Source organism: Alosa alosa, chromosome 19 (genome assembly GCF_017589495.1).
Source record: "Alosa alosa isolate M-15738 ecotype Scorff River chromosome 19, AALO_Geno_1.1, whole genome shotgun sequence".
Classification (NCBI taxonomy): Eukaryota; Metazoa; Chordata; class Actinopteri; order Clupeiformes; family Clupeidae; genus Alosa; species Alosa alosa.
Genome location: NC_063207.1, coordinates 11,976,355 through 12,002,547, shown reverse-complemented (window position 1 = coordinate 12,002,547; position 26,193 = coordinate 11,976,355). Strand labels below are relative to the sequence as shown.

At 45.4% G+C, this 26,193-nt stretch overlaps 1 protein-coding gene across 3 annotated transcripts in view; it reads right to left on the bottom strand.

Moving 5' to 3' along the window:
- Window positions 1-26,193, bottom strand: part of mipol1 (mirror-image polydactyly 1) — a 58,181-nt gene that overhangs the window by 8,786 nt on the left and 23,202 nt on the right. For all 3 annotated transcript variants that reach the window (XM_048227703.1, XM_048227704.1, XM_048227705.1), the window contains exons 7-12: window positions 25,687-25,792; window positions 23,370-23,499; window positions 20,692-20,725; window positions 18,195-18,365; window positions 11,743-11,850; window positions 4,072-4,166 (exon numbers count right to left, since the gene is read on the bottom strand). In XM_048227703.1, the coding sequence (XP_048083660.1) occupies window positions 4,072-4,166; window positions 11,743-11,850; window positions 18,195-18,365; window positions 20,692-20,725; window positions 23,370-23,499; window positions 25,687-25,792 (644 nt within the window). The remainder of the gene's footprint in view (window positions 1-4,071; window positions 4,167-11,742; window positions 11,851-18,194; window positions 18,366-20,691; window positions 20,726-23,369; window positions 23,500-25,686; window positions 25,793-26,193) is intronic.

Here is a 26,193-nt window from a genome sequence, read left to right as displayed (position 1 = left end):
TTTAATAGAGACTTATCTCTGGCCTTCTCGGCAAACAGCGAGGTCAAAACACGAGGGGAAACCACACACACACACACACACACACACACACACACACACACACAATCTCCACAGCAACCTTTTAGTGGGTGAGTAAACAAGACGACCACGCCAACAGGACCGTTCCTTACACAAATCAATCATTTCGAGTCCAGACTGACAGCTTTGAGTCTCACCCTCTCTCTATGTCACTCCATCTTCTTTTCCTCTCCTCGTCTCTTCCTGCATCAGTGTACAGGCGCGCTGCTTACCTGTCTGCATGGTGTTCCAGTACAGAAACCAATTTAGACCAGGTAGGGGGGTAGCGGATAAAATTGGGCTGACGGGGGTGTGTATGTCTGTGTGCGTATGTGTGTGTGTTGCCAGGACACTGCCGTGCGTTTTGAATTGGCCCCTCTATCCAGCTCCTTGCTGTTCTGCGAATCTGGCTTGCTGTGTGGGTTTGCAGACAATCCGGTCCAAATGTATTTTGTTGCACAGATTGTAAGGCCGAATCTGAGACTGATCTGCCGGCTAATGCGGGGTGATTGGTGGCCGGCAAGACGTTTGGTGGTGGCGGCGGTGGCTGGTGCTGTGTGTATCATGGCTGCCATGTTTGTTGCTGAAACTGGATGCCAGGTGTCATGACTCATGACGCTACTTCCCGGTCACCTGACTTTATCTGGGCAAACAAACACTCTAATAGCCATATCTCACTCATTACCCCAGTTCCATTGTCGTTGCTAAGGGAGATTATTTATCAGCAAATTTTCAAAAGACTTGCCAGCTAAGGGCACAGACATTTGAAAGGGCAGAAACAATAACAGCCTTATTCAAAAACATGATGACTACAAAGTAAAGGGGGCTGAAGGTTTCAGTTTACAGAGGGAGGTCAATTTTTGGATTTAAACAAACAGAATGTTTTCTTAATACATTTAAAATCAATCTAATCTATTCCAATTGACTCCTGAGCTAGACAAAATTATAAAATAATAATAAAAATAATACAAAATCAGATGGCCAGACAGCACCTCACAAGTGCCAACCTCTCTGAAGCAGGAAGTGAACAAGCCCTCGCAATACCCTTCAGCCGGGCTCCATCACCTGATTGGCAGCCAGGCCTAATGTCCCTTAATGACTATTGAATTTCAGGTGTTAAGTGTGAGGCCAGGCGTGATAATGAGAGGGGCGGTGGGGCAAAGGATGGGGGGCCCTCCCAGGGGAGAGAGGCTGAGATTGAGGTTGGCCCCTCGGCCATGAGTAGATTCCTTGATTCTAATCCAATAGACTTTTTGTGAAATTCAACAAATTTCAACAAATTGCTCCTCATCGTCTTCTAGCTCTCTGTATAATGTATGTGCTTTAAGAAAAAAAAAAAAAAAAATTCGGTCTGAGTGTGAATGGGAAGTCAAGATGGTTGCTAAGAATGCCTCATAAACTTGTGTTATATGATTGTTACGTTGCTTCACTGAAGACAGAGAGTGAGGGGTGTAATTCTATTGCCTTTTGAGCTCAAGTATCAACAACCTTTGGCCAGAATCAGAGAATGTACCTTTAACGCGTGGTCAAGTATCAACAACCAGAATCACAGATTATACCTTTAACGCGTGGTCAAGTATCAACAACCAGAATCACAGATTATACCTTTAACGCGTGGTCTGTCTGACTCTGTGGCTGCCCCCTCCTGCTCTGCTCCGTGCCTGGCTCTCGCTCAAACAAAGCACCGTTCTGCGCCGCGCGACGGCCCTCTGGCCAATCCCAACTCATTAAAACAGCTGGTCGACAGTCAGAGAAAGTTCTAGAACATTTATTCGTTTTTTTTGTCGTCTTCTTGAGATTTGTTGCTATTTTATGTCTACGGGGTGCCTGTCTACGTGCGGCATGAGGGAATCTGAAAGGGGATCGGTCCAGTTTCTCACCCCTCCAACCCCCCCATCCTCCTATTTACTTCTCATTCTCTGAGTCTTTCTCTCCTTTTCTCGCTTTCTCTCTCCGTCTCTCTCTCTAATGTCTGTTTCGTCTCTTTCATCTGACTGAGCTTGTCTGTTATCCTGAGGACACAGTGCAGAATGGGGTGGGGTGGGTGGGGGGTGGAATCCTCAGAGCAAACAGAGAGAGGCATCTTCTGAGCTTTGTTAGGGCTGGAAGGATTCCCCATCTGAAGGTCCAGCTCCACAGGCGTCCTGATAGCCACTCCGGCTGGGCATCCCACAATGCAAATACATGTGTGTGTGTGTGTGTTGCGTTGTGTTGTGTTGTGTGTGTGGTCGAATACAATGCCTGTCTTCACTTCTTGGGGGTATAGATAAGTTTTGGGGTGTTGGGGATATGGGGTGCATGGTGGACATGGTGGTGATTGGGAGTGATTCCCAACTCCCCCCCCCCCCCAATTCTCAGACATGGGATCCTTCCGTGGGAGAGAGAGAGAGAGCAAGAGAGAGTGTGTGTATGTGTGTGTGTGTGTGTGTGGTGTGTGTGTCCAGGACACCAACAGTCAAACAGACAACAGAAGATAAGTAGATAAGGATGACTGGGAGAAAGCATCTGAGAAGAAGGATACGAGTCCATCCTAAACCGGATCCACACCACCAAACCAGAATGGCTGGTTTCTGTGCCAAGCGTATTTGCACACTCTAATCCAGCAACCTGCGGTTGGTGGTAGGAGAGGCCAAACTATACTTGTATCCAGAATGGGCAGAGGTAACAGCTCTGCATACTAATGCCAATGTTTAGAGATGGGTAAAAGTCAGATTAATTTAATTGCCAATCTGTGACTTTCATGAATGTAGACCGAATGATCCAAAAACAAATGCTACCATTGCTACAAAGCAATAACATGTCGTGATATCCACCACATTTCCTGAAATAATTCTGAATCAGGGCCCTAAAGAACACATTGAGAGCTTTAGTGGCATCTCTCTCACTCACGCTTTTCTACACTGTATTTCATTTCTTAATAACTCATATTTATGACAATGTCAATATTGTCTCCAGCTTTGACTTTGCCTCGAGCCATTTTTGACGTTGCCCATTTCAGTCCCTCCAAACAGGCGCAAATAAAGTGGGAAAAGTTGTTTTTAGAAGTTAATATGAGCTCGGCGAGCGGTGGACTGGTGGGCCGGGTACGACGTCGAATGTTTGGCGGTTTTAATAAGAGGCTGTGTAATGACGGAAGGAGAGAGGGAGAGCAGCAGCAGCAGAAGCAGGGCACTGTTATTAAGAGAGTTCAAATGGAACGGCAGAGGGAAGCATGCGTGCTGTGATCAAGAGCCTATGTGAGTGTGTGTGTGTGTGTGTGTGTCTGTGTGTCTGTGTGTGTCTGTGTGTGTCTGTGTGTGTGTGTGTGTGTTGGGGGTGCTCTTTGTCATTTTTACTGACAGGACTTCACAGTTATGCTGGGGGAAGTTATACAAATGAGTTCATGAGTAGAATTACATCACCCATCTCCCTTACATTACTTGTCTACAATGCCATTTCTCTCTTACACCTTCACATGACACTTTCAAGTGTATGCGGCTTCACTGGTGATGCTAACTGGTTTAATCAGCTCTCCTTTTTGTGTTCAAATGTGTTTTCCAAATCAATGTGTGTTTGTGTTTGTGCTACGACATGTGTATTTGTAACATCTCGGGGTTGCTGTATGGTTTGGCATATGTGAGATGATCAAAGCCTGAGGCTAGTATTTGTAGTTCATTTATGTGTGTTCAGACACATACCGGCAGGAGTATATTTGTAACGCAGGTAAAAGCAAGTGTGTTTAGCAGTGCAGCCTGTGTGTGTGTGTGTGTGTGTGTGTGCATTCACTTTGTCAAGTCGTGTGTGGGTGTGTCTGAGCATGTGTATCTTGGGGCTCTGTGTGTGTGTGTGCGTGTGCGTGTGTGTGTGTGTGTGTGTGTGTGTGTGTGTGTGTGTGTGTGTGTGTGTTTGAACTTGCACTTTGGGGTAGTGTGTGTTCCCGTGCATGTGTTTTGCATATAGGTCAGCATGCATGTGTGCAGATACAAAAGTGCGTAAAGGTGTTAGTGTGTTTGTGTGTTTGTGTGGTGCATTCACCCATGGAACAGCCGGAGTGTCTGCAGTTCCTCCTCCATCTTCTGGCAAAGTTCCAGGGCTTTATCTCGGTCTCTCTGAACTGCATCTAACTCTTCCTGCAAACACACACACACACACACTTTAATGGTAAGAAAATAAGTTTTATGATTTATGACTTGTTTTACATTCTAGACTTCTCTGACTTTGCCTTAATGAATGTAGCTGTTCATCTATTCCTACTAAGTCTAGATTCTAATCATCAGCCTGAATTACGTGTAAAAGAGTGATAGGGCATCTTAACAAAGACAAAAAGAGATACCATTGCCTCAAGCAGATCATATACTCCTGGCAAAGGACCATAAAATCCAATAAACTCATAATCTACATTTACATTTGTTGGTCATCATCACAACATAGACACAGATTGGTTTATATGCCCTAAACTCTACACTATCAGTATAATCAACCAGAACCACAGAACCGCCATTTATGACTTGATAGATTACCAGCACTCTCCAACGCTGCCGTTATCATCATACACTCAGTCCCCATCTAAGCCTCTCCTCTTTTAAACTGCTGAGAGAGCACCTCCGTCAGCACCAGCACCTCCTCCAGCACCACCTCCTCCAGCACCACCTCATCCAGCACCACCACCTCATCCAGCACCAGTACCTCCTCCAGCACCACCACCTCCAGCACCACCAGTACCACCTCACCAGTACCCTCCTCCAGCACTACACCTCCTTAGCCACTACCAGCACTCAGTACCTCCAGTCCTACACCAGCTCATTCTCCAGCACCACCACCTCCAGCAGCACCACCTCCGTCAGCACCAGCACCTCCTCCAGCACCACCTCCTCCAGCACCACCACCTCATCCAGCACCACCACCTCATCCAGCACCAGCACCTCCTCCAGCACCACCACCTCCGTCAGCACCAGTACCTCCTCCAGCACCACCACCTCATCCAGCACCACCACCTCATCCAGCACCACCACCTCAGTCAGCACCACCACCTCCGTCAGTACCAGCACCTCCTCCAGCACCACCTCATCCAGCACCACCACCTCTGTCAGCACTACCACCTCAGTCAGCACCACCACCTCCTCCAGCACCAGCACTAACATGCCAATGACGGGGAGCAACCCAGACAAAGATGAGAAGGCTGTGGAGCTCAGGCCATTGTGTCTACACTCAGCACCCAGTGAAGATGAAGATGGGGAGGAGGTAAAGGAGAGGAGAGGAGAGGAGAGGAGAGGAGAGAAGAGGAGAGAAGGAAAAGAAGGGGAATGGGGGAGAGATGATTTAAGAGCAGAGAGAACGAGAGAGCAACAGAGAGAGAGGGAGAGAGAGAGGGGAGAGAGAGAAAGGGGGAAGAAAACAAAAGAAGGAGAGTGAGGGAGGAAAGGGAACAAGGAGAACTTCATGCCAAGGAGGGCTTGGTAAACACTATCCTCACAGCTTCTGTCTGTCTCTCTTCCCCTCTCCAGCAAAACATGAGACACACACACACAAATACAGACACACATACATTCACACACAGTCTCTCTCTCTCACACACACACACACGCACAAATACAGACACACACACATTCACATACAGTCTCTCATGCACACACACACACATACATACTCTCTCTCTCACACCCACAAATACACAGACACATTGTGATATTCACATAGTTCCCTCATGCACGACACACACATACTCTTACTCGCATTACACACATACACAAATATTACAGACACACATACATTCACAAACACACAGACACACATACATTCACACACACACACACAACACACTCATTCATCATGTCTTCATGCACATATGTACACATTATTCTCTCTCTCTCACACACACACACACAAACACACATACATTCACACAAAGTCTCTCATGCACGCACACACACACTCTCTCTCGAACACACACACACTCATGCACCCCCTTCCCCCAGGCTAATAAGCAGCTGTTGAAAAAGATGTATTGATCGTTCCCGCCTCTCAACAGCTGGGAGAGGGCGCAGGGAAACAATGAAGGCAGTCTAAGCAAACAGCGCTCATGCCCCTACTGTAAATGCCTGCAATCTACAGGCCCACACGATAAGAGACACAGGGAGGGGAAGACACAAAGGGAGATTCTCCATTGTTACTCACACACACACACACAAACACACACCATATAATTACTAATTTGACACAACAAAGCAAAAATGCTTTTCTGACTAATTAGGGTTGAAGCAAACACAGTTAGTAAAGGGAAGAAACAAGAGCAGCACCTTTCAGTAGAGAGAGAGAAAGAGAGGGAGAGAGGGAGAGAGAGCGAGCAAGAGAGAGAGAGAGAGTGTGTGTGTGTGTGTGTGTGTGTGTGTGTGTGCAAACGGTAGTTTATATGAGCGGTCCAGGGCACGTGTTTGACTGTAAGGTCAGGCCATCTCATGGCCAGCTCTTTCATTAACCTGATGAATGGGGTCTACATCCGTGGCTTATCAAACAGCACAGGGCGGAGGCGGCTGTGGCGAGCCATGCGTGTGATAACGTCCCTCACACACACAGGAAGACCTGGGCACAAAAAAAAGGCATTTAACAATCCCTCACCTCACCATTCAGTGCCCTCGTGTCACTCAGGTAACCAGCCAATACACCTGTCAACAAGTCCCAGAGCAACCACAGACGCACAACTACAGCCTGTTTCTCTGGTGCTACTTCCCTTAACGGCATTAAGGTTAGCACTGAAGTAAATCCAAGGTTAAGATGAAGATAGGGGACATGTTTAGTTTAGCTAGTAGATCATCAACTGACTACATTCTTTAGCAAGGGAAGGTTATAATCAGCACTTCTGAGGAATTGACAACTCTATTAGAAAATATCTATTTCTGTTCCTCTTTCATGTTTTTCCACCGACAGGTTAAACTTTTACATACAGTACACCACAGACTAACCTTTCCCCTTGTGTGCACAGCTGGAACTCTCATGGGTAAGAGTTCCTCTAATGTAACAAGTCCAAAACCCCATTAATGCTACTGATCGCACAGCTGTAAAGCATAGGAGTCCTAATTTGGTGAACACATTCAAAATGGTCTAGTGTGGAATGTGAAAATGTCTGGTGCGTAGAAATAAACACATATAGTCACATATTCCATCTGGAACGTTCTTCTGATGACAAGAGGTTGTCTGTATTACACCAGAAAATATGCATCTCATCATAAATTATTCCTCATAATCTGGCATAATCTGTGCTTCAGAGCAACAGTTAATATGCACATCAACCTGAATCCCAGGACTGTCAGAATATCATGACTTCTCACTTCTCACTCACAGTCTATGCTAGAGAATATAGTGACAAAAAGAAAGGCTTTTGGGACAGAGTAACCAATTATCTCTCTCTCAGTTTGGACATATTCAACAAACACCACAAGCTGGATACTCTGTTTGGGATGAGGGAGATGAGAGAACCCTGAGCCACCACTCCTGGGTCCTCTGCCTGGGGGGAGAGAGAGAGAGAGAGAGAGAGAGAGAGAGAGAGAGAGAGAGAGAGAGAGAGAGAGAGAGAGACAGAGAAAGACAGAGAGAGAGGAGAGAGAAAGAAAGAGAGAGAGAGAGAGAGAGAGAGAGAGAGGGCAGCCCTGGGGGCATATAGCCTCATCATATATATATATAAAAATACCTTGGCCCTAGTACATGCAGCCAAGTCCCCAAAGGCACTAGCTTTCATCAGGACCCTTGGCCCCAAAAAATCATTCTAATTACGGGCGCATGGGTCTTGCAAGTCAAAGAGCACATCAAAAAGAGGCTAACCTCTTAAGTCAATATGTGCTTTTCTCCAGCCGCGAGCTCCGCCGGAAGACTTCAAAGCCCCCCTCGCCTATTAATCATATGTATTTCGCCCGGTGTTCATTACAATATTATCCAAATCAGGCCCGTCAGAGGGAACGAGTCAACGCTGACCCGTTGTGATTAAGCCTGGGCGAAAGGGGAGAGCACAGGCCTTAACCTTTGTGTAAGGACGTTTGGCAGCGGAGAGGAAAAGGAGAGGAAGAGGAGAGGGGCTGAACAGGAAGGGGAGGTGGCGGATGGCCTTTCATACCCAGTTGGGGCAGAGAGATGCTGCATCTGGCGTTACTGTAAGCTCTAATGATCACTCAAAAACAGGACTGGGGATGCTACAGTGGACTGGATTTATTAGATAAACAATAAACATTTAATATACATAAAATCATTATTTTACGTTTTCTATAAAAGAATGGACAACGGTTTAATTGATTTAATATGGCCTTAAATTAAACTATGCCCTGCAAATATATTCATACTGATAGAGCCACAACAGCATCAGACATACTGCATACAGTAAATGTTAGTATGCACCATATACTAAATGCAACTGATTTGACATTGATTCTATTACAACGTTTTTTTTCCCCACATGTAAGAGGAAGCTAATCATTTCCTGCGTTTTCCCTTGTTGGCAAAGCTTCCTCAGTCTACATACACTCCAACCCAAGGACAATCACTCTCCATGGCTCCCATTCCCCATCACCAGCTCATCAGCGTCCATCACTCACAGCTTAGGCCGAAGGTGACATGGACACGCTCTCTCCTGGTAACAAAGCACTCCAGCAACCCTTCACAATGAGAGCTAATAACTGCCAACCCTTATGGAGGCTGTTCAACTCAATACCAAGGCTGCCTGACCCAACAAAGACAGCTAAGGGGAGCAGGGGGAGGGAGAGAGAGAGAGAGAGAGAGAGAGAGAGAGAGAGAGAGAGAGAGAGAGAGAGAGAGAGAGAGAGATGTGAGTGGCTGAACGTCAGGAGAACCTCGATGAGCAATAAGCAGCCAAGGTGGCTTGTGTGGGTGAGTCAGGCTATAAGTGTGTGCTTGCATTTGTAGGTACGCAAGCTCCTGTTTGCATAAGTGTGTGTGTGTGTGTGTGTGTGCATGTATGTTTGAGTGAACGGAGCCGTAAACACAGCAGTCAAGGTGCATGAGCATGTGTGTGTGTGTGTGTGTGTGTCGATGTGTAGGTGTATGTGTGTGTTAGTGGGCTGTCACAGGCTGAGCTGCAGAGGCACTGTTGTAATATGTGTGAGTGTGAGTGTGAGTGTGTGTGTGTGCGCGCGCATGTATGCACTAGTGTGCATGTTTATGTGTGAAAGTATATATTTGTGTCCGTGTGTGATGTGTAACACTGCGTATCATGTGTGTATGTATGTTTATGTGCGAATGTGTATGTGTGAAAGTATATATTTGTGCGGAGCCTGTGTGAGCTTGAACGTGTGTGTGAGTGAGCACGTGTGGTGTGTGTGTGTGCAGCTAGCACGCAGTGTGTGTGTGTGTGTGTGTGAGTGTGTGTGTGTGGTGTGTGTACGTGTGTGTGTGAGCTGGCGGTCGGCGTCAGCAGCTTGGGCGTCGGGTCCGGCCCGTCCGTGTGATCCCTGTGAGAGGGCTGTCAGGGGCGCTGAAAGCAAAGCTGCAGAGCAAACACAGGTGGTTCAGGGCCAGGGCAGACCCCTCTGCTGAAGAACAGCCTGCTGCAGATGACCCCAGCATTATCCACCCACCCACCCCTACACACACACACACACACACACACACACACACACACACACAACTACACATACACACACCCATATAAGGCCACCCAATCATATTCATACTCACTCTCTGACATACACACACACACACACACACACACACACACACACACACATTCATACCTCACACACACACACACACACACACACACACTTAACCTCTCCAACTGAGCCCCTCTGGCCCTCTGGAGCCCCCTTTCACTGCTGTGCTTAATATGGCCATAAAACAGGTTCATCTCTAGTCAGAGACATCTGGTGCACTATGTCCAGCTTCCTGTCCAGCCTTTAATGACCTGATACAAGATTGCAACAGACAATAAACATACCCAATTCCTCACCCTAATCTTCAAAAATGGTTCCGTGTTCTCCTACCTTTACTCTTTGGCTGGCATATACTTACTTTTGCTCAGTTCCTCTGAACCCAAATGTCAATCTGTGAGTCAAAGTCCTGTTCATTTTTAAATTGTTTTGGAGATCTGTTCCCGGCACTGTTGACTAATTTTACAACAGCTGTTCCTGGTTCATTTTAAATTAAAAACCCAGCTCTGTAATCCCAGGAGTCAATCTATAATTAAGGGGATTTATAGCAAAACCAAGTGCTACATTAATAACAAAATTTAATATATTTCTTAATAAGCCATCTTCCCAGCCCATTCAAGAGCAGAGAAAAAGGCAGAAATGTGTTAAGTCCTTTAAAATCACTGGTACGCACTGGGCGTCCTTTTGAATATAACAGCTAAATAATCATTTAGCTGTTATAACATTGCTGTCACCCAATGGTCATTTGGTAAAATGTTTATCGTAAAACATCCTGATTCCTCCATCACACCTTTTTACTGCATGCTTTCCTTAACCTGACACTGTATGTTGTATGTTGAATTTACATGTATGTGTATGTTGAATTTCCATGAGGAAAAGACTCAAAGACATACACATCTGTATTGTAGCCACCTGCAAAATATTTTTTCTCCTTGCTTTAATCTGCATCTGCAACTACAACTACAACTATCTAGGAAGATGCTGTGTATCACCACCTAAGCCCTTTGTCATCCTGCACCACTGCAAGCTACTGACCAGCCATCCATACCCTCCAGCATCAGCTGTGATGCCAGCCAAGAGTAAAGATGGCAGTCAAAAAACCAAAACAAACAAGCACGGAACCAAACAACCACCCTCCCCCAACCTGCCCCTCAGACATACACACACACACACCCTGACCAGGTGCGGCAAACAAACCCTTGCTGCTCACTGATTCAAAAAAATGCATGAAACTGCTTCAGCATGGAGGACCAGTCAGAGTTCTCCATCTCCCACAGCACATCTACGTGGCTGACCTCACACTTTAAGCAGTCGTGCCCTGAACCCTCCACTGCCTCATTCAGTCAGCCATCTTGTTTCCGGTCTTATCATCTCATCTCATTGCCTGCTTGCTGTTGACTTTGCTCTGTATCAAAGCACCAGGTTGACCCCTCTCTGCATTTTATGCTGCACGAGGCACGGGGGTTCATCTGATAAATTCAGTGACCCAGGCTGGGGGCCTTGTGCTTACCCTGGCCCCACCGCCATGACGACGACGACAACAGCGATGGCATCACCCCTGACCAAACCCCCCTCCACCCCCATGTTGCCGTCGCCTTCCACGTAGTTTGACTAAACAACCCCCTACGTGCACGCGGTCAGCCAACAATCCCACGGTTACCTGTTGACAGGAAACAAAAGAAGCCCACCGTAGGCCTGTGTGGACTAATAAATGAAACATATGTCTCCAGGGCAGGGGTTGGAGGGAGGTCGGGGGAATAGGGCAGGTTGGGGTGCTTGTCTAAGGAGGTACCCCCGTGTCGGGATGCAGGTGGGGGTTGTGGGGGGAGTTTTTAAAGACAACACTGTTGGCAAACAGCTGCCACAGCGTGCTGAGCGACAGTGTACACAGCACAGATATTCCAGGAGAGAGAAGCGACGGAGGGGCTCGCTGGCCCCCTCATTTGTAAAATGCAGACGGATGGTCGAGGAGGAGGAGGAGGAGGAGGAGGAGGAGGAGGAGGGGGTGACATGGGAGGTTAAGGAGGAGATTCTTCTCGGCGAGAGGGACATTTACCTTGCGGACGCGGTCCTGATTGTTTTCCGCGGGCAGGTGTCGGGCGTTGTTTGCTGAGGTCTGGCCCTGCTCTTGTGCGTGGAGAAGATCCTGTTCCAGTCGCTTGCACTGAGAAGAGTGGGAGGAAGACAGATAGAGAGAGAGAGAGAGAGGGAATAAAAAAACATTGGTGAGAATGCAAGTCATTCACAAAGAAAACAGTAGAAGAGTCCAACCATCGTCTCCTCATCTCTCTCTCTCTCTCTGTGTTTCAGCTGGAGTGTGTTTTGCACACACACACACACACACACACACAAATGGTGGTTACACACACACACACATCTCAGTATTACACACACACACAAATACTTGGAAAAATAAAGTCATCAATGTAGGAAAAAATAAAGTCATCAATGTAGGGATGTGGAGCTCTTTCTAAAGTCATTATTTGTTCAGTCTCCTTTAATAATACTGTAAAGATACACAATTTCATACACTATATGCCATTCACATGACACAAAAATGTCCTTGTTTCAACATTGTTCTAAAAGATAACTATTTGCTCAAGATACCTTCATTTTGTACACAAAGCACTAGGATATATTATGTTTGTAGTTTCCAGCTCCTATGTTCTACGGGCATATTTACCTCACCTTAAAAACACTCAAATCTTTTTTTCAAAAGATTTTTTTCATTCAAAAAGATATGATGCAAAAAGAGTCTCTACAGGATCTCTTAGGAGCTTTCAAAGTCAGTTTTTCATTACTTTAATTAGACATTAGAGTGATTTATTCCTACATGCTTGCTATAGGATTCCTACATGCGGTACATTCACACACCACCACAGCAATCACGCGGTGTTCTTTTGAATTCTCAGGTTTGAGTAGAAAAGAGGAAAATTTAAAGCTTGCGAAGAGAGAGGACGATGTGATGGGTAGCATGTGTTTAAATAATGCTGAATCATTCAGCGGCTGCACCCTCTGCTCCTGCGGCTCTCGGACGTCATGTTTTCTTTCCTCCCTTTTTTCTCTCTTCCCCTTTCTATACCTCCACAGAGCAACAGCTTGCATTGACAGACGGACCATGACACCGGCAGGCAGGCAGGCAGACACTACAAACACACTAGTGGCCATTCGGATGCTGGCTTGGCCCGGGGCTGGCCGGGGGTATTATTCTAAGGGCCAGGGGATGTTTTGGACCGGTCCATATGTGCGGCGGGTCTTCTCCATGTGCACATTCCAAACCGGGAGGACACTCGTCGGGAATGTAAACCGTTCACCCCCCCCCCCCTCTCTTCCGCCCACTCAACCATCCACCCGCCCACCCCTGTCCTCAGCTTGCGGCTCTGTGAGTGAGTAAGCGAGCGAGCAAGGCCACCGAATGTTCCGATGTTCAGCTGCTTTCCCCCTGACTCTCCAGCTTTGCCTGCGCAAACACAACACACACACACACACACACACACACACACACTTCTCTCTCTCTCTCGTAGGCCCGCACAAATACAACACAACACACACATACACAGACACATTCACAAGGGGCCTGGTGGGCCCCCGCTTCCCAACTCCTGTCCCTTTCCTCTGCAGACTAAAATAATACGGCCAGCCTCCAGACAAAACACACAGCTCCTCTTTAGTGTCAGCCTGAGTTATGGGCTTCAGGCAACAGATGTTTGGGAGAGAACGCGTCCCCATCACCGAATAGGAGCTGCGCCGGTCCGTGTGCGGCGCGCGGCACCCACAGCCAAAGCCCCGCTGTGGTGTACTGCAGTCGACCCTCTCACTTTCCTCCACCTCCCCCACACAACCCACCCATTCCAAACCCCAAAATAGTGTCGGCCGGGAGGTGAAATGGGGTGTGAAGAAACGCAGACACATTAGCCTAGTTCAGCTTTATGATCCTTGCTGTCGTGAGCGAGCCCGTCACTCAAATCAAACCGAAAATCGCAGGGGGGCTGGTGTAATTAAGACGTGGCACAGGAGGCCAAATGAATTTTTCACTGTGGAAATCCAGAGGAAAGCACACTACCAGGAAAACGAGAAGCGCAAATACAAAAAAAAAAAAAAGAAAAAAGATGAGGAAGAAGAGGGAGAAATCTCGACTGACAATCAAGAGCTGTAATTCAGTCGGAGATGACTGACTTCATTTTCTGCTCCGCTTCAACATTGCCGGCACTCTATCAAGATCGAGGAGGGAAAGAAATTCAATAATGCGTGTTGGATGAGTGCAAAGAATGAGCGTTGAATCCGCCCCCCCCCCCCCCCCCCCCCGATCTTGGAGACTGCAAGAGCATGAAAGAAAGGAAGAGAGGCAAAGAGTGAGACAGAGAATTAGAGAGAGAAAAAGGGAAAGAGAGAGGGAGAGAGGAAAAGATTTATGTCTCCCGACACTTATCCAGCTTTTCATATTCCAGCAGCCGGTTGGATGTAGCAGCCCTCTGCCTGCCACAGCAGGCTAATCCCTTCGAGATGAAGAGAGGGAGAGAGGGATTGATGAAGAGAGGGAGAGAGAAGGAGAGATGAAGCGATGGAGAGAGAGGGATAGCGGGAGCGGCAGGGGAGGGAGAAATCCTTAAGGATAGAAGTGCGGAACGAGCCGGGCCTCGGAGGGATTAGGCCGGCGAGCGCAACACTCTTCCCAAATTACCCCCGGTGTCGGCGCACGTTTGCCCTCCGCCAAAAGCAGGGGCTACGTTTGCGCCGAGCTGGTGTCAGGCCTGGGAGTTTGCCAGGGCAATGGAGATGGAGCCGTCCTTAGGTTGCTTCAAATTGCAGGGTGTCAACTAAGGTGTTTTCCCGACCATTTTTCAGTTCAGTTGCTGTCATCCCAACTATTGCTTTTTGTTGTTGTTTTTTTTATTGCTGAAATACCCATTAAAATCAACATAAAACACAAAGACAATCTTGGGCCACTGGTACAGAAAGATATGTGTAGGTGCTGCTATCTAAAAGGGAAAAAACAGGGAAGAGGGAGAAGTGATTTGTGGGGAAGACCTGAAGCCTTTTTTTAGATTCCAAACATACTCCTAGAATAGTAAGCAGTAAGCATCCAGTAATATATATATTATTTTTTACAGAAGTAGTCTTATTTATTTATTTATCTTTCAAACTGGAGGCATCTCAAGTCTAAATTGAGTCTGGGCATCAGGCTGAAGCCGTCTCCACTGGTGAGTGGATCACAAATCGGCAACTACGACCTGAAATTAAACCGCGTCCTGGAGCTCCACCTGCCAGGGGGAGACGAGTAACCCCCCCCAGGAGACTGTTTGCACTCGCGGGAAGTCTCAAATTCAAGTCAGGTCCCTAATAAGTCATCCCTCCCCGCGTTGTAGCATCTGAGGGAGATTCATCCATATGTGCATGCTTCTACCCTGCATCAGCCTGTGGCGCAAGGCGTGAGAGAGAGAGAGAGAGAGAGAGGGAGAAAGAGAGGGGGATATAGAGAGAGAGGGAGAGGGAAGGGGGGAGAAGAAGAAAGAAAAGAAACAGCTGCCTTTTTTTTCCGAGGAGGTGAAGCCGCCGGCACAGTGAGCAGTCCATGTAGGCGCATTTGTTCAGAGCTCACTCCGTCTGCTGCGCGGCCTTTCTTCTCCGCATGTCTTCTGCCTGCCTTTTCATTCCTGCCGCGCTCTGCCGGAAAAGGACCCGGGCCCGTCGCCCGCAGGGCGGCCAGCGATGACGGCAGTGGCAGTGGCAGCGGCAGCGACCACGGCAAGAAAGGGATCCCAATCATAAATATTCCTGCAAATCCGGCCGCACGAAAAAAAAAAAAAGAAAGAAATTCTATCAGACTGGAGGAAAACAGTTTGCGCCTCTAGTCCGCGACCACCTACACAGATGAATTTCCTCCCCGCCATGAATCTGTGGCTCTTTCAGCCACTAGTCTCATCTCTGATTGACATTCTTGCCACATTTCCCTGAAAGCAGCAAATGTGATAATTCTCTGACTCCATGTAATTGGATTACACAGAAAGTCACAACGCAATCAAAAAAACAACAATAAACTGTAGTAACCAAAAAAAAAAAAAAAAAAACTGAATCTGACCATGTATTCAAATGATTGAATAAAATGATGGTATTCATAATTGTTACCATATCCTTATAATGCACTGCAGAAATCCATACACTAAATCCATACATTAAAGCTCGCTTTTTCCAGACACACAAAGGAGATAAAATGTAACTCCATGAGTTAGCAGCATTATTTATTACTGCTCTCTGAATTGACTTATATCGTATATCCTGTACATTCTGCAAGTAGAAAACCTTCCTGACACGGAAAAAGGGCTATAATAATTTACTCACAAATAAACTTAAAATAATCTCAAAAAAGCTATGCACTGCTGGATCCGCAGCAATTAAAATGAAAAATGATAACCTCATTTGTGAAATGTGATTTTCTATTTTGAGTGCCAGCACCACACAGATAAAGCTGCCCAGGAACAGTGGGAAAGAATGGCAGCCATCAGCCTCGGAGCATTCTCTCACACCCAAACCCCATGATGTAATGCACGGTCTATTTATCAACAGAGAAATCCCAGACAAACACATCCAGTGGCCTACTATTGAACTCAATGATGTTGTATAATATCTGGATGTCAATATTTGGTTACCCACCTGTTTGTTTTCATTTCGCTCAAAATATGTGCGTAAGGAAGGTATATCAAATATTTGAGGTTGCACAGCAGCATATGTATCAACGCATGATTTAAGTAGTTTGTCTATTTATTCAATGATCAAATCATGATTTAAGAATAAACACAGATGTATGTAATTTTGCGGACAGTCAACCAGACGTCTTGTATGAAAGGTGTACACACAGAAGGGAGAGAGGCTGAGAAACATTGACAGAGAAAGAGAGATATAGCCAGTATGAGATAGAGAGAGACAGAGAGGGGGAGCAGAGAGAAAGAGAGAGGGGTGTAGTACAAGTCAATATTTAAAGAGATGTCCTTGATTTTTTTTTCCACCTGTGGTGGAATCGGGTTCTTGACTTGGTACACAACAATGGTGTGTTAAGTGTTGGCTGCCTGAGAGTGTTAGGATTGACCCTTTCCAGGCGAGGCGGGACGTTAAGAGCGGCACTAGCGGCCCCATCCACAGGGCAGGGCGCCGGGAGAGGGCCGAGGGGCCGAGGGGCCGAAATGTCTGCCAGCACCAACTCTGGCGCAACCTGGTACCTTGTGCCCTTGGCAAGTGGCAGAGAACTTTGCTCTCAAAGCAAAAAAAAAAAAAAAAAAAAGCTTGGATGTTCACACTGCTACTACTGGATTCCAATAATCAAGTGTTTTTTTATGCTGGTTCAGAAAATGCCAAGTGAATCCAGTGATTTTCTGAAATGGGGTTGGGTTTGATTTCCAGATGGTATCAAAAGTATTGCAATTGGATAGGGCCAAGTGACATTCGCAGCAATACTTTGGTGTGACTCAATGAAATAAAACAAATTCATAGTATGAAGATGAAGTGAATGACCATAGCCTAATACAAAGCAAAAAAAAAAAAAAAAAAAAAAATCCTTCAATACTACAGCTCATAGGTATTGTATGCTCATTATACTAAACTAACTCATAATTAACTATTCTAATAACATATTATGAGGAATATAATATGACATACAGTACCATGCTGCAAACATGTTCATGATTAAGGCTAACAGGTCCTAATCATGTATGGATGGATTTATCCCAACATATGATCATACTACTGTCTCTGGCTTTACAGCATCGAACGGAATAATATGTTGCAAGAATAGTTTGATGTGTAGGCTAATGCAATTTGGTTCTTCATTAACTACCACCTAAGAGAACTGATACCCAGAGAACTACCACAAAACTGCCTAGCCTCAAACACAAATACTGATCCCTGATCATGAGGTGGACCCACAGCCTTCTTCTCCATCTTTCAGCAGACAAGTGTGACATGTTCTAAGAAGAGGTACACAGTGTTGCGAACCCATGTGTTTGCCGAAGATGTAAATCTTCCTGTATAGCCCATAAAGGCGTGTGTGTTTTGGACATTGTGGAGGTGTTTGACCCCTTACCCTAAATGTAACAATAATGCGGGAATAGTATCTGTATTGTACTAAAGATGCCTTCTCTGAGTATGGTGTCTATTTTTACATGGTTTTGAATCCTGATAAATTATAAGAAAGGGTGGACATTCCATCCCAAGTCTCTTGTAGATTTAAGAAAATTAAAAACTTGAATGTGTGATTTCCATGCTCATGTTCACATGTGCAGTCACACTGCAATGGACCAGTGGACCAACCCCTTTAAAGACAGGCTGATTCATGTGGAATAGTGTGTATGCTGTGCAGTAATTAATTCAGCACTGTGTATCTGCGTTTGATAAATAAGTCATTTACAACTTACTTATGTTAGCACAGTACCTTGTCTTAGAAAGGTAAGTAGGCTAAAATTGAATAGTTGCTGTGTGTGTGTATTTATCTACTTGTGCCGTTTCTGTGAGCCTTACCCTGGTTAGAGCACTGTCTCTCTCCTCCATCACCGTCCTCATCTCCTCCGCTGTGATCTTTGCCCTGCGCTCCTTGGCCTTCTGCAACCGCTCCAAGATGGCCACTCCGCAGCGCTCGATGCTGAGGGCTGAGTCTGCACTGTTCACCCGATTCAGCAGCTCTTCCAGGTCCTGGTGCCCCCGATGCATAAACACAGAAATTAACTTTTAAAGGCGTGATCTGACAGGGAGCAGTTTGCAGTTTGTAAAATGTGAGGTGATGTTTTGTGATGTTTTTAATGAAAACACGCTCAAGACACCTCTGGAAAAATGTGAGGTGCAGCAGGTGCCCAAAACGTGAGGCGCCCAGTGCGTTTAAAAAGCGTGCACTTACTGCCAATACAAAACAACAGCAAAAACACACCTCTCGCAGCATCAATAATGTCCTGTCTGCCCTAAGTCCACAAGTGAAAGTCAAATAAACTAAATAATAAAAAAAAAAAAAAAAACACTGAAAAAAACTTCAGATCTAAGTTTTAGGACTCGATTAATTTAATGAAATCCACCCCAAATGATGTACTCCCATACATAAAGTGATCGGTGGAAGACAAAATGACCATAAGTGTGAATAAGTGAAATACATGAAAGCAAATGAAAGCATAGAGGTAGTTTCCACCATTTGGAGAAATACACTCATTTTCCTACCTCCCCTTGAGTTAAACAATTCAGTTTTACCTTCCCCCAGTTCATCCAGCTGTTCTCTGAGTCTGACAGTAACACTTTTAGATTGGTCTAATCTCATTGAATCAGATTAGACCGTTAGCTTATAGCAGAGATGCTAACGGTCTAATCTGATTTAATGAGCAGGAGCTAAAAGTGCTACTGTCAGACTCAGAGAACGGCTGTATGAACTGGGGAAAGGTAAAACTCAATTGTTTAACTCAAGGGGAGGTAGAAAATGAGTGTATTTCTCCAAATGGGGTTTAAGGGTAGTGGCTAAGATACTATGCTTTATGTATCGGTGCATGGTATCAGAGAATTTTTATGACTGACTATAGGTACAAGTATAATAGCACAGTACTGACTCGATACCCGATGGCAGTATCAGTGCATACCGATACCTAGAATTTACAATCAAGAATCTCTACAGACAAGTCCTGTGAATGCAGTAATCCTCCTAATCCATCTCTGTTAAACGTTCCACTTACTCGACGCACCCGACCGGTAGCGCGACAATGTGACGTCACAGAAGTGCCGTAACAATTTATACTCGCGTGACGTGGTCACGACACTAGTTGCAATATTCTCTTGAACAGAGGTGTTGCTGTTGTGAAAAGATTAATGCTAACTACGTTACACAGCAGAAGAAGCTGCATTAAGAAACACTAGTAGCAGAGAATGTAAACAGGCTCTGCTACTATCTAACCTCTGTGATGGTACTTCAGACTTTGGTTGCTACTATTCACAACTACCACCATCATTATCATCTAGTTTCCAAGGTGTGCATTATTGGTAGATAGATAGATGGATATATAGATAGATACTTTAGTCATCTCGAGGGAAATTTTAATAATTTAAACAGTTTAGTTAGCAGGCTAGCTAGCTAGCAGATGGATGAGTTTGTGTAATTTGCTGAAGTGGAAAGAGATTTTGTTCAGGCCTTAATAGATATCCTTTGTTTGAAAATAAAATCGCTTCTATTCTTTCCTCTTAATTCCATGTGTTGCAACTCTCGCTGGTAACTTTGTTAACTTATCCAGCAAACTATTAAAAATTCACGACTGTAACAAAACACTGCAACTCTCGCTTGCCCTCGAACTAGTCCATCTTCCTGTTTCCGCTTTGTCGCTTGTCTGAAAAAAATGAGTGGTGCGCCACCTCGCTACCTGGCTAAAATCCTGGCGGCGCCAGCAAGATCTACGCCATTTTGATCGCCACGGTGTCGCTACCACCGGGTCGGGTCGTCCGAGTATGTAGAAGCCCTTAGTTGTCAATCATGTGAAATTAAAGGTGCTCTAAGCGATGTTGGGTAACGTCACTTCTGTTGACATTTAAACAAAACAGGGAAACTCTACTAAACGTGCATCTCATTGATGATTGGCTGGAACAGTTTGTTATGTTTTTATGGTCCAGGCTGGACCAAGTTGTTTTTGTTGCCGTTTTTGGAGCCTGGGCCGCCCACAGAGACCGCATTTTTTTTACAGTGTATTCAGGGCACAGGCAGCTAGCGGATGGTGAGGTGATGTTTGCTGTATGTGACAAAAAATGTTTTAGCTTAGAAACCGCGTAACATCACTTAAGACCACCTTTAAGAAGCTATTATTTCGCTATCACCGTTTTCAAACTATTTGAAAGGGATAACATATCTCAGTTAACATGGTCAGAACAGGACATCCTTTTTTCCCCTTTTATCTATGTTCTGAAGACCAGTCGATTTCTTCCATTTAAGACTTATGAGATGGTACATAAAATAACACCGACACCACATGAATTCTCTATAGATCGGAGTGCAGCTTACCATATCATTTTCTTCTGGGTTAATACTCTCCAGCCTACGTAAAAGGCAGAGTGAAAGGGGGAAGGGAGGGAGAGAAAAAGAGAGTGAGTGAGAGAGAGAACGACAGATCAACAACACTGCCACCAGTTACCTTTCCTCTACTAGTGCAAAATGAACTCTACTTCCTAAATCTTCAACAGCCAGGTTTAAATTGCATTCTGTCAGTTTTGCACAGCTGGAGCGTGAGACTCTCCGGGCTGCCATATTAAAAGTGCCACCAGGCCCCAGGCATTCACAATAATGCCCCCCCCCCCTCCATGCAACACACACACACGGCATTGGAGGGCCAACAGTTAAGTTATTAAAGTTTACTACTATATATGACTGCTGGGATCAGCTGTTCATATGAGCCGATATGAGGCTAAGGGAGTGTGCAGCTCAATCATTGGTGCGGTCGGCCTTCACGGATGGAACCACCGTAACTGTAATTACAGGAGGCTCCTCTAGCGACCGCTGGATTTTACAGTTTGTCATTTGTGTCACTCTCTGCTGCTGTAGTATGTCCAAGTGTTTCTGGGCACCTGTGAACCTCTAGGTGAGAAACACAGATGGGGATTTTTTTTTAAATTTACAGTGACTTCCTTCCTCTTTTTTTACTGCATGTATAACAATGATTGATGTCATTTGTGATTCTGGTGTTGGAGGAGAGAGAGAGAGAGTTAAATAAAATGACATTCTGGCTATAACATTATTGATATGACACACCAACAGGAACTGTGAGAGGGAAAAAACATCTCACACACACAGACACACACACATACATGGGTCTTCCATTTATTTCAATCATGATGAGCCCTCCTCTTGTCAAGTGTGTGAGTGAGTGAGTGAGTGAGTGAGTGAGTGAGCGTGGGCATGTCATTTTGTGTCGCTCTCCTCTTCAAATGGAAAATCTGATTTCTGCAGCCCCACTCACAGAGGAAAAAAAACAACTCCTGATCTCATTTACAAAGGCATTACACACGGATCACCTCCCATTATACAAGTACATACTCCACCACACAGGACTGAGTAGAGGCCCTTGGGAGAGGAAGGGAGTAGGGGAGGAGGGATAATGGTTTAGAACTCGCCATGTTCAAGGAAAGATAATGGGGTTCCAAAAGGCCGTCAATTACCCTTGTTTTAGGGGGAGCAGCTGAAATGTGCTTGCGTTCAGCTCCAGGCTGACAGGAATCTCTTCCCTGTAATGAGATGTGCGTGTGCAGGGAGGTATTTGGCATTCGGCTGACCTGGTAGGAATTGGCTTCATGTCCTGCCATAATTCCACCTCATTTAAACGAAATCTGAATATTAATTAATAAATAATACATGGGATCGGTTGTATTAACAGTGAGGGTTCCTGGTTAAGAAATACTTCATTGCAGACTAAGGTCAACGAATAAAAAAATTGTTAAACAATTTTTGTTCCTATTTTGTTATAACACAGTGCTTATTTAGTTACACACAAGGAGTTACCCAGAGGGCTTACTGAAATATAGATTTCCCTCCTATAATAAAGTTATATTCCCCATGTGGAAATGTAATTAGTGCCTTACATGGCTGCAATATTGCCTGGCACCCACTATGGGTGGACAATGCAAGAGGCCTACTTAAGGTGTACCTCACAACACACACACACACACTAATTAGTCTCCCTCAGACAGGCCGGTAAATATCTATTGCACTGAAGGCCTGGATTGATTTCCTATACAGTGCAACTCTTGACTGACAAGCTTGCACCGCAAGAGAGGGTACTCTTATGAAATGTCACAGCCCTCCGATATATTTCCAAACCAGTCGATACTGGACCTGTCCCCTGCCAAGTCTTTCAAGTCTTTTTCTGCATCCGAGCAGCTCGTTCACCTTGTCTGCCAGAGGGAAGAACAAAGCGGAGAGAGAGAGAGAGAGAGAGAGAGAGAGAGAGAGAGAGAGAGAGAGAGGAGAGAGAGAGAGAGAGAGAGAGAGGGGTAGAAAGATAGGCAGAGAGAGAGAGAGAGAGAGAGAGGGGAGAGGGAGAGAGAGAGAGAGAGAGAGAGAGAGAGAGAGAGGGAGAGAGAGAGAGAAAGAGAGACAGGTAGAAAGATAGGCACCGGCTGCAGAGATAAAACTGCGGTCAGCAAAAGCTCACCGTCATGAAGGGGGACGAGCTGAAACTAGAATGCAAGATTAGCATGTCTTAAAAGCTGATGAGGCAAGTGGCCTACAGAGATTTCATGAATAATGTGAGGTTCATGTGCAATGTGAGAAGAGGTTGATGGGGCACACCACACTTTACTATTTTATCTTTATAAAGTATTTTTACTACTTTATCCATTTCACCCCTGACAGACTTCTCCCAACCATTCCCATAATATAACAGGTGGCAGGTGGTGTCATTTTGTGCCTATACTGGGGGAGTGAACATTGGTTATATGTAATTAAACATGAATGGGGCTATCTAGGCTTAAACATTTATCTTGAGAGAAGTGTGCTTGCAGAATCAAATTGTCATGCTGAAATTTCACAGGGTAATTTGCTAATATCAGTCGACGAATAGCCCATAATAACTGTGACATTTTACTGGAGTACCCATGGAGAATGCCTGTGGAGTACACATGAGTCCTGGGGAGTGCTTGGGTAATCTGAGTGGGGTAAATTGAGCATGGCCATGCTCGGTCACTCACTCGATGGCGGCCTGCTGGAGCTTCTTGGCGCGGAGAAGAGCCTCGTCGCGCTCCTCGTTGGCCAGTCGGAGACGGGCCATCACAGCCTGGTCACGCTCCCTCTGGGCCTTATAGATCTCCTCCACCAGAGCTGCAAGGACAGACAGACAGAGACAGAGAGAGAGAGAGAGAGAGAAAGAGGGGGAGGGAGAGAGATTGGATGAGATGAAGGAGGGTGACCAAAGTCAAGAGGGAAAGAAAGTCAAGGTGGAGGAAAGAAAAAAACAATGGAAAAGTAATAAAGACCAAGAATCATGGAATGAGGAAATGTGGAAAACCAAAAGAGAGGATGAAGGTATGTGTCAGAAAAGAGAGATTGACACACAGAAAGAGAGGAGCAAGGGAGCAAGAGAGGGAAAGAGGGATAAGAGAGACCGTGGAAAAATGGTTATTACTCTCAAAGTGAGGTGGCAATGGCGACTCAGCAACACAATAACGGGGCTAAGCTTCTCCAGTGGAAGGTTATTGCTGCAGAAACACAGTGGCATAGGTATTAACCATGGAGGAGAAAGAGGGACACAGAGAGAGAGAGATAGAGAGAGAGAAAATAAAAGAATGAAACAGAGAGATGGAAAGGCAGAGAGGAACAGAGAGAGGGAGAGACAGAGAGAGGGAGGGAGAGGTGGCAGAGCGCAATGGACTCATTTTGAGGTGCTGGTCCCCTCTGAGGAGTGGACGTGACGTGCCCACAGCAATAAAGTACGGGTGCGACTCCAACACAGGAGCACCTCAGTGTCCCTCCAGTGGGCCAAGGAATGGGAATATTACACGTGAAGGTCCAAAAAATGAAGAAGGAAGAAATGGAAAAAAAAAAAAAAAAAAAAAAAGGAGGACATGAAATTGCACAGGGATTGGGGTTATGAAAGTTCTACCAACATCTACTACATCTATCGAGAGAGAGAGAGAGAGAGAGAAAGAGAAAGAGAAAGAGAGAGACTGAGTACTTATTCTACTGGACTTCACATGGTAGTGAATAGTGAAACAGATTTTTTTCAGATGGCATCTTTAGGTTTTCAATACTACAATGGCTCACACAGTTCACATGTGAGGTGAAATACGGAAGGAGTTTGTACAGATGGTTGTGTCAACTAACAAACTCCTTCTACAGGGGGAATGCAGCCCCATACAAAAAAGAATCTCATCGGCCCTAATAGAAGACTGAGAGCTGTTGTCTGAGGAGGCCCACGCTGCCATCCTCCTCCATTATTAGTATGATTTGCATTCTGCGTTCGTCGCTGGCCACCTGACCCACTAGCCCGAACCTGGGGGCCAGCGGCGTGGAGCGGAGCGACGGCTGGCTAAAACCCACAAGATTTCGGAGATTACTAAACTGTCTGTGGCTCCGCCGCTAATCTTGCCGAACGGGGGACACGCGGATCCATCAGCGCCTAATTCCCCCTCCTCTGCTGGCGGAGGGGTGGAGGAATGATAAACAGGGGAACGCAGAGCTAAGCCACGACAAAGTTCACTAAGAAAATCAATATTGCATTTTAGCTGGAATTTGCTCATGAAACGCCTCCCCTTCTCCTCTCCTCTCTTCATGCCTCATTGCTAATCATATTAAAATGAGAATGGCTAACCAAATACATGTATCCTCTTTTTTTTATTGTTTAACGAACAATTGGCGGACTAATTGTGCCTCATATATGTCTTGTGGTTTTCTTTTTAATTACCGAGTCAGAAGCTAAAAAAATGAGGATGGTATAAAAAGAGAAGCAATTACCAAAAAGATCCCCTGTACAATATTTAAATATTTGTACGGTTGCAAGCTGGGTGCTGTTAAATTATATTCACAAATATTATTAACTACTGTGTAAGCAAGTTCATTTTGACCCTAAAGTTGTAGGCAAGATAAATTGCTAATTGTTTACAATATTGCCCAGACACTTGAATATTTATTTAAAGAATCCGTTTGGATACAGTCAACTGTAGTAATACACTGAGTGCAAAAGGAGCAATTAGTTAAAAAATGTGAGATCTCTCTCTCTCTCTCTCTCTCTCTCTCTCTCTCTCTCTCTCTCTCTCTCTCTCTCTCTCTCTCTCTCTCTCTCTCATGTTCTCTCTCTCTCTCTCTCTCTCTCTCTCTCTCTCTCTCTCTCTCTCTCTCTCTCTCTCTCTCTCTCTCTCTCTCTCTCTCTCTCTCTCTCTCTCTCTCTCTCTCTCTCTCATGTTCCTATGAGCTTCAGGGCTCACACATGGCAGCACATCCTGATATGCTGGGCCATTGGTGTGAATGACTGGGTCAAAGCACTTCCCTCTGGCCCTCCTCTGCTTGTACCTCCAGCTCGATCGCAGGCCAGTGCCTCCATCTGGCTCTCCTGCAGTTGAGTGTCCAGCAGCTTGGTCTCAAGCTCCTTCTCCCGCAGTGCTAGTTTGTCCTGAAGCTGTGGATCCCAAGAACAGAGAGAGAGAGAGAGAGTGAGTGAGTATGATTGTGAGACACAGAAAGAAAGAGAGTGAAAACACATGACAGGGAGAGAGAGAAAGTTGCAGAGGAGAGTGCTAAGTTGCAGCAAAATCTCCACTACTTAAATCATCCAGTGAGTGCTAAATTAACATATGAATAAATAAATAAATAAATAAATAAATAAATAAATGAGAACAAGAACAAAAACAAGAGCATCAGCCAGCTGAGTGCATGGAGTGGTCATGCCAGGATTGGCATTTTCTGTCAGTGCTAAGAGTTATTCAACTGAATCACAGACACTCACTAGTCCTATCCATTGCGCTATTTTCAAGATTACCGATACGAAAGATTTTTTTTTAACAATAATACAAAAAATAT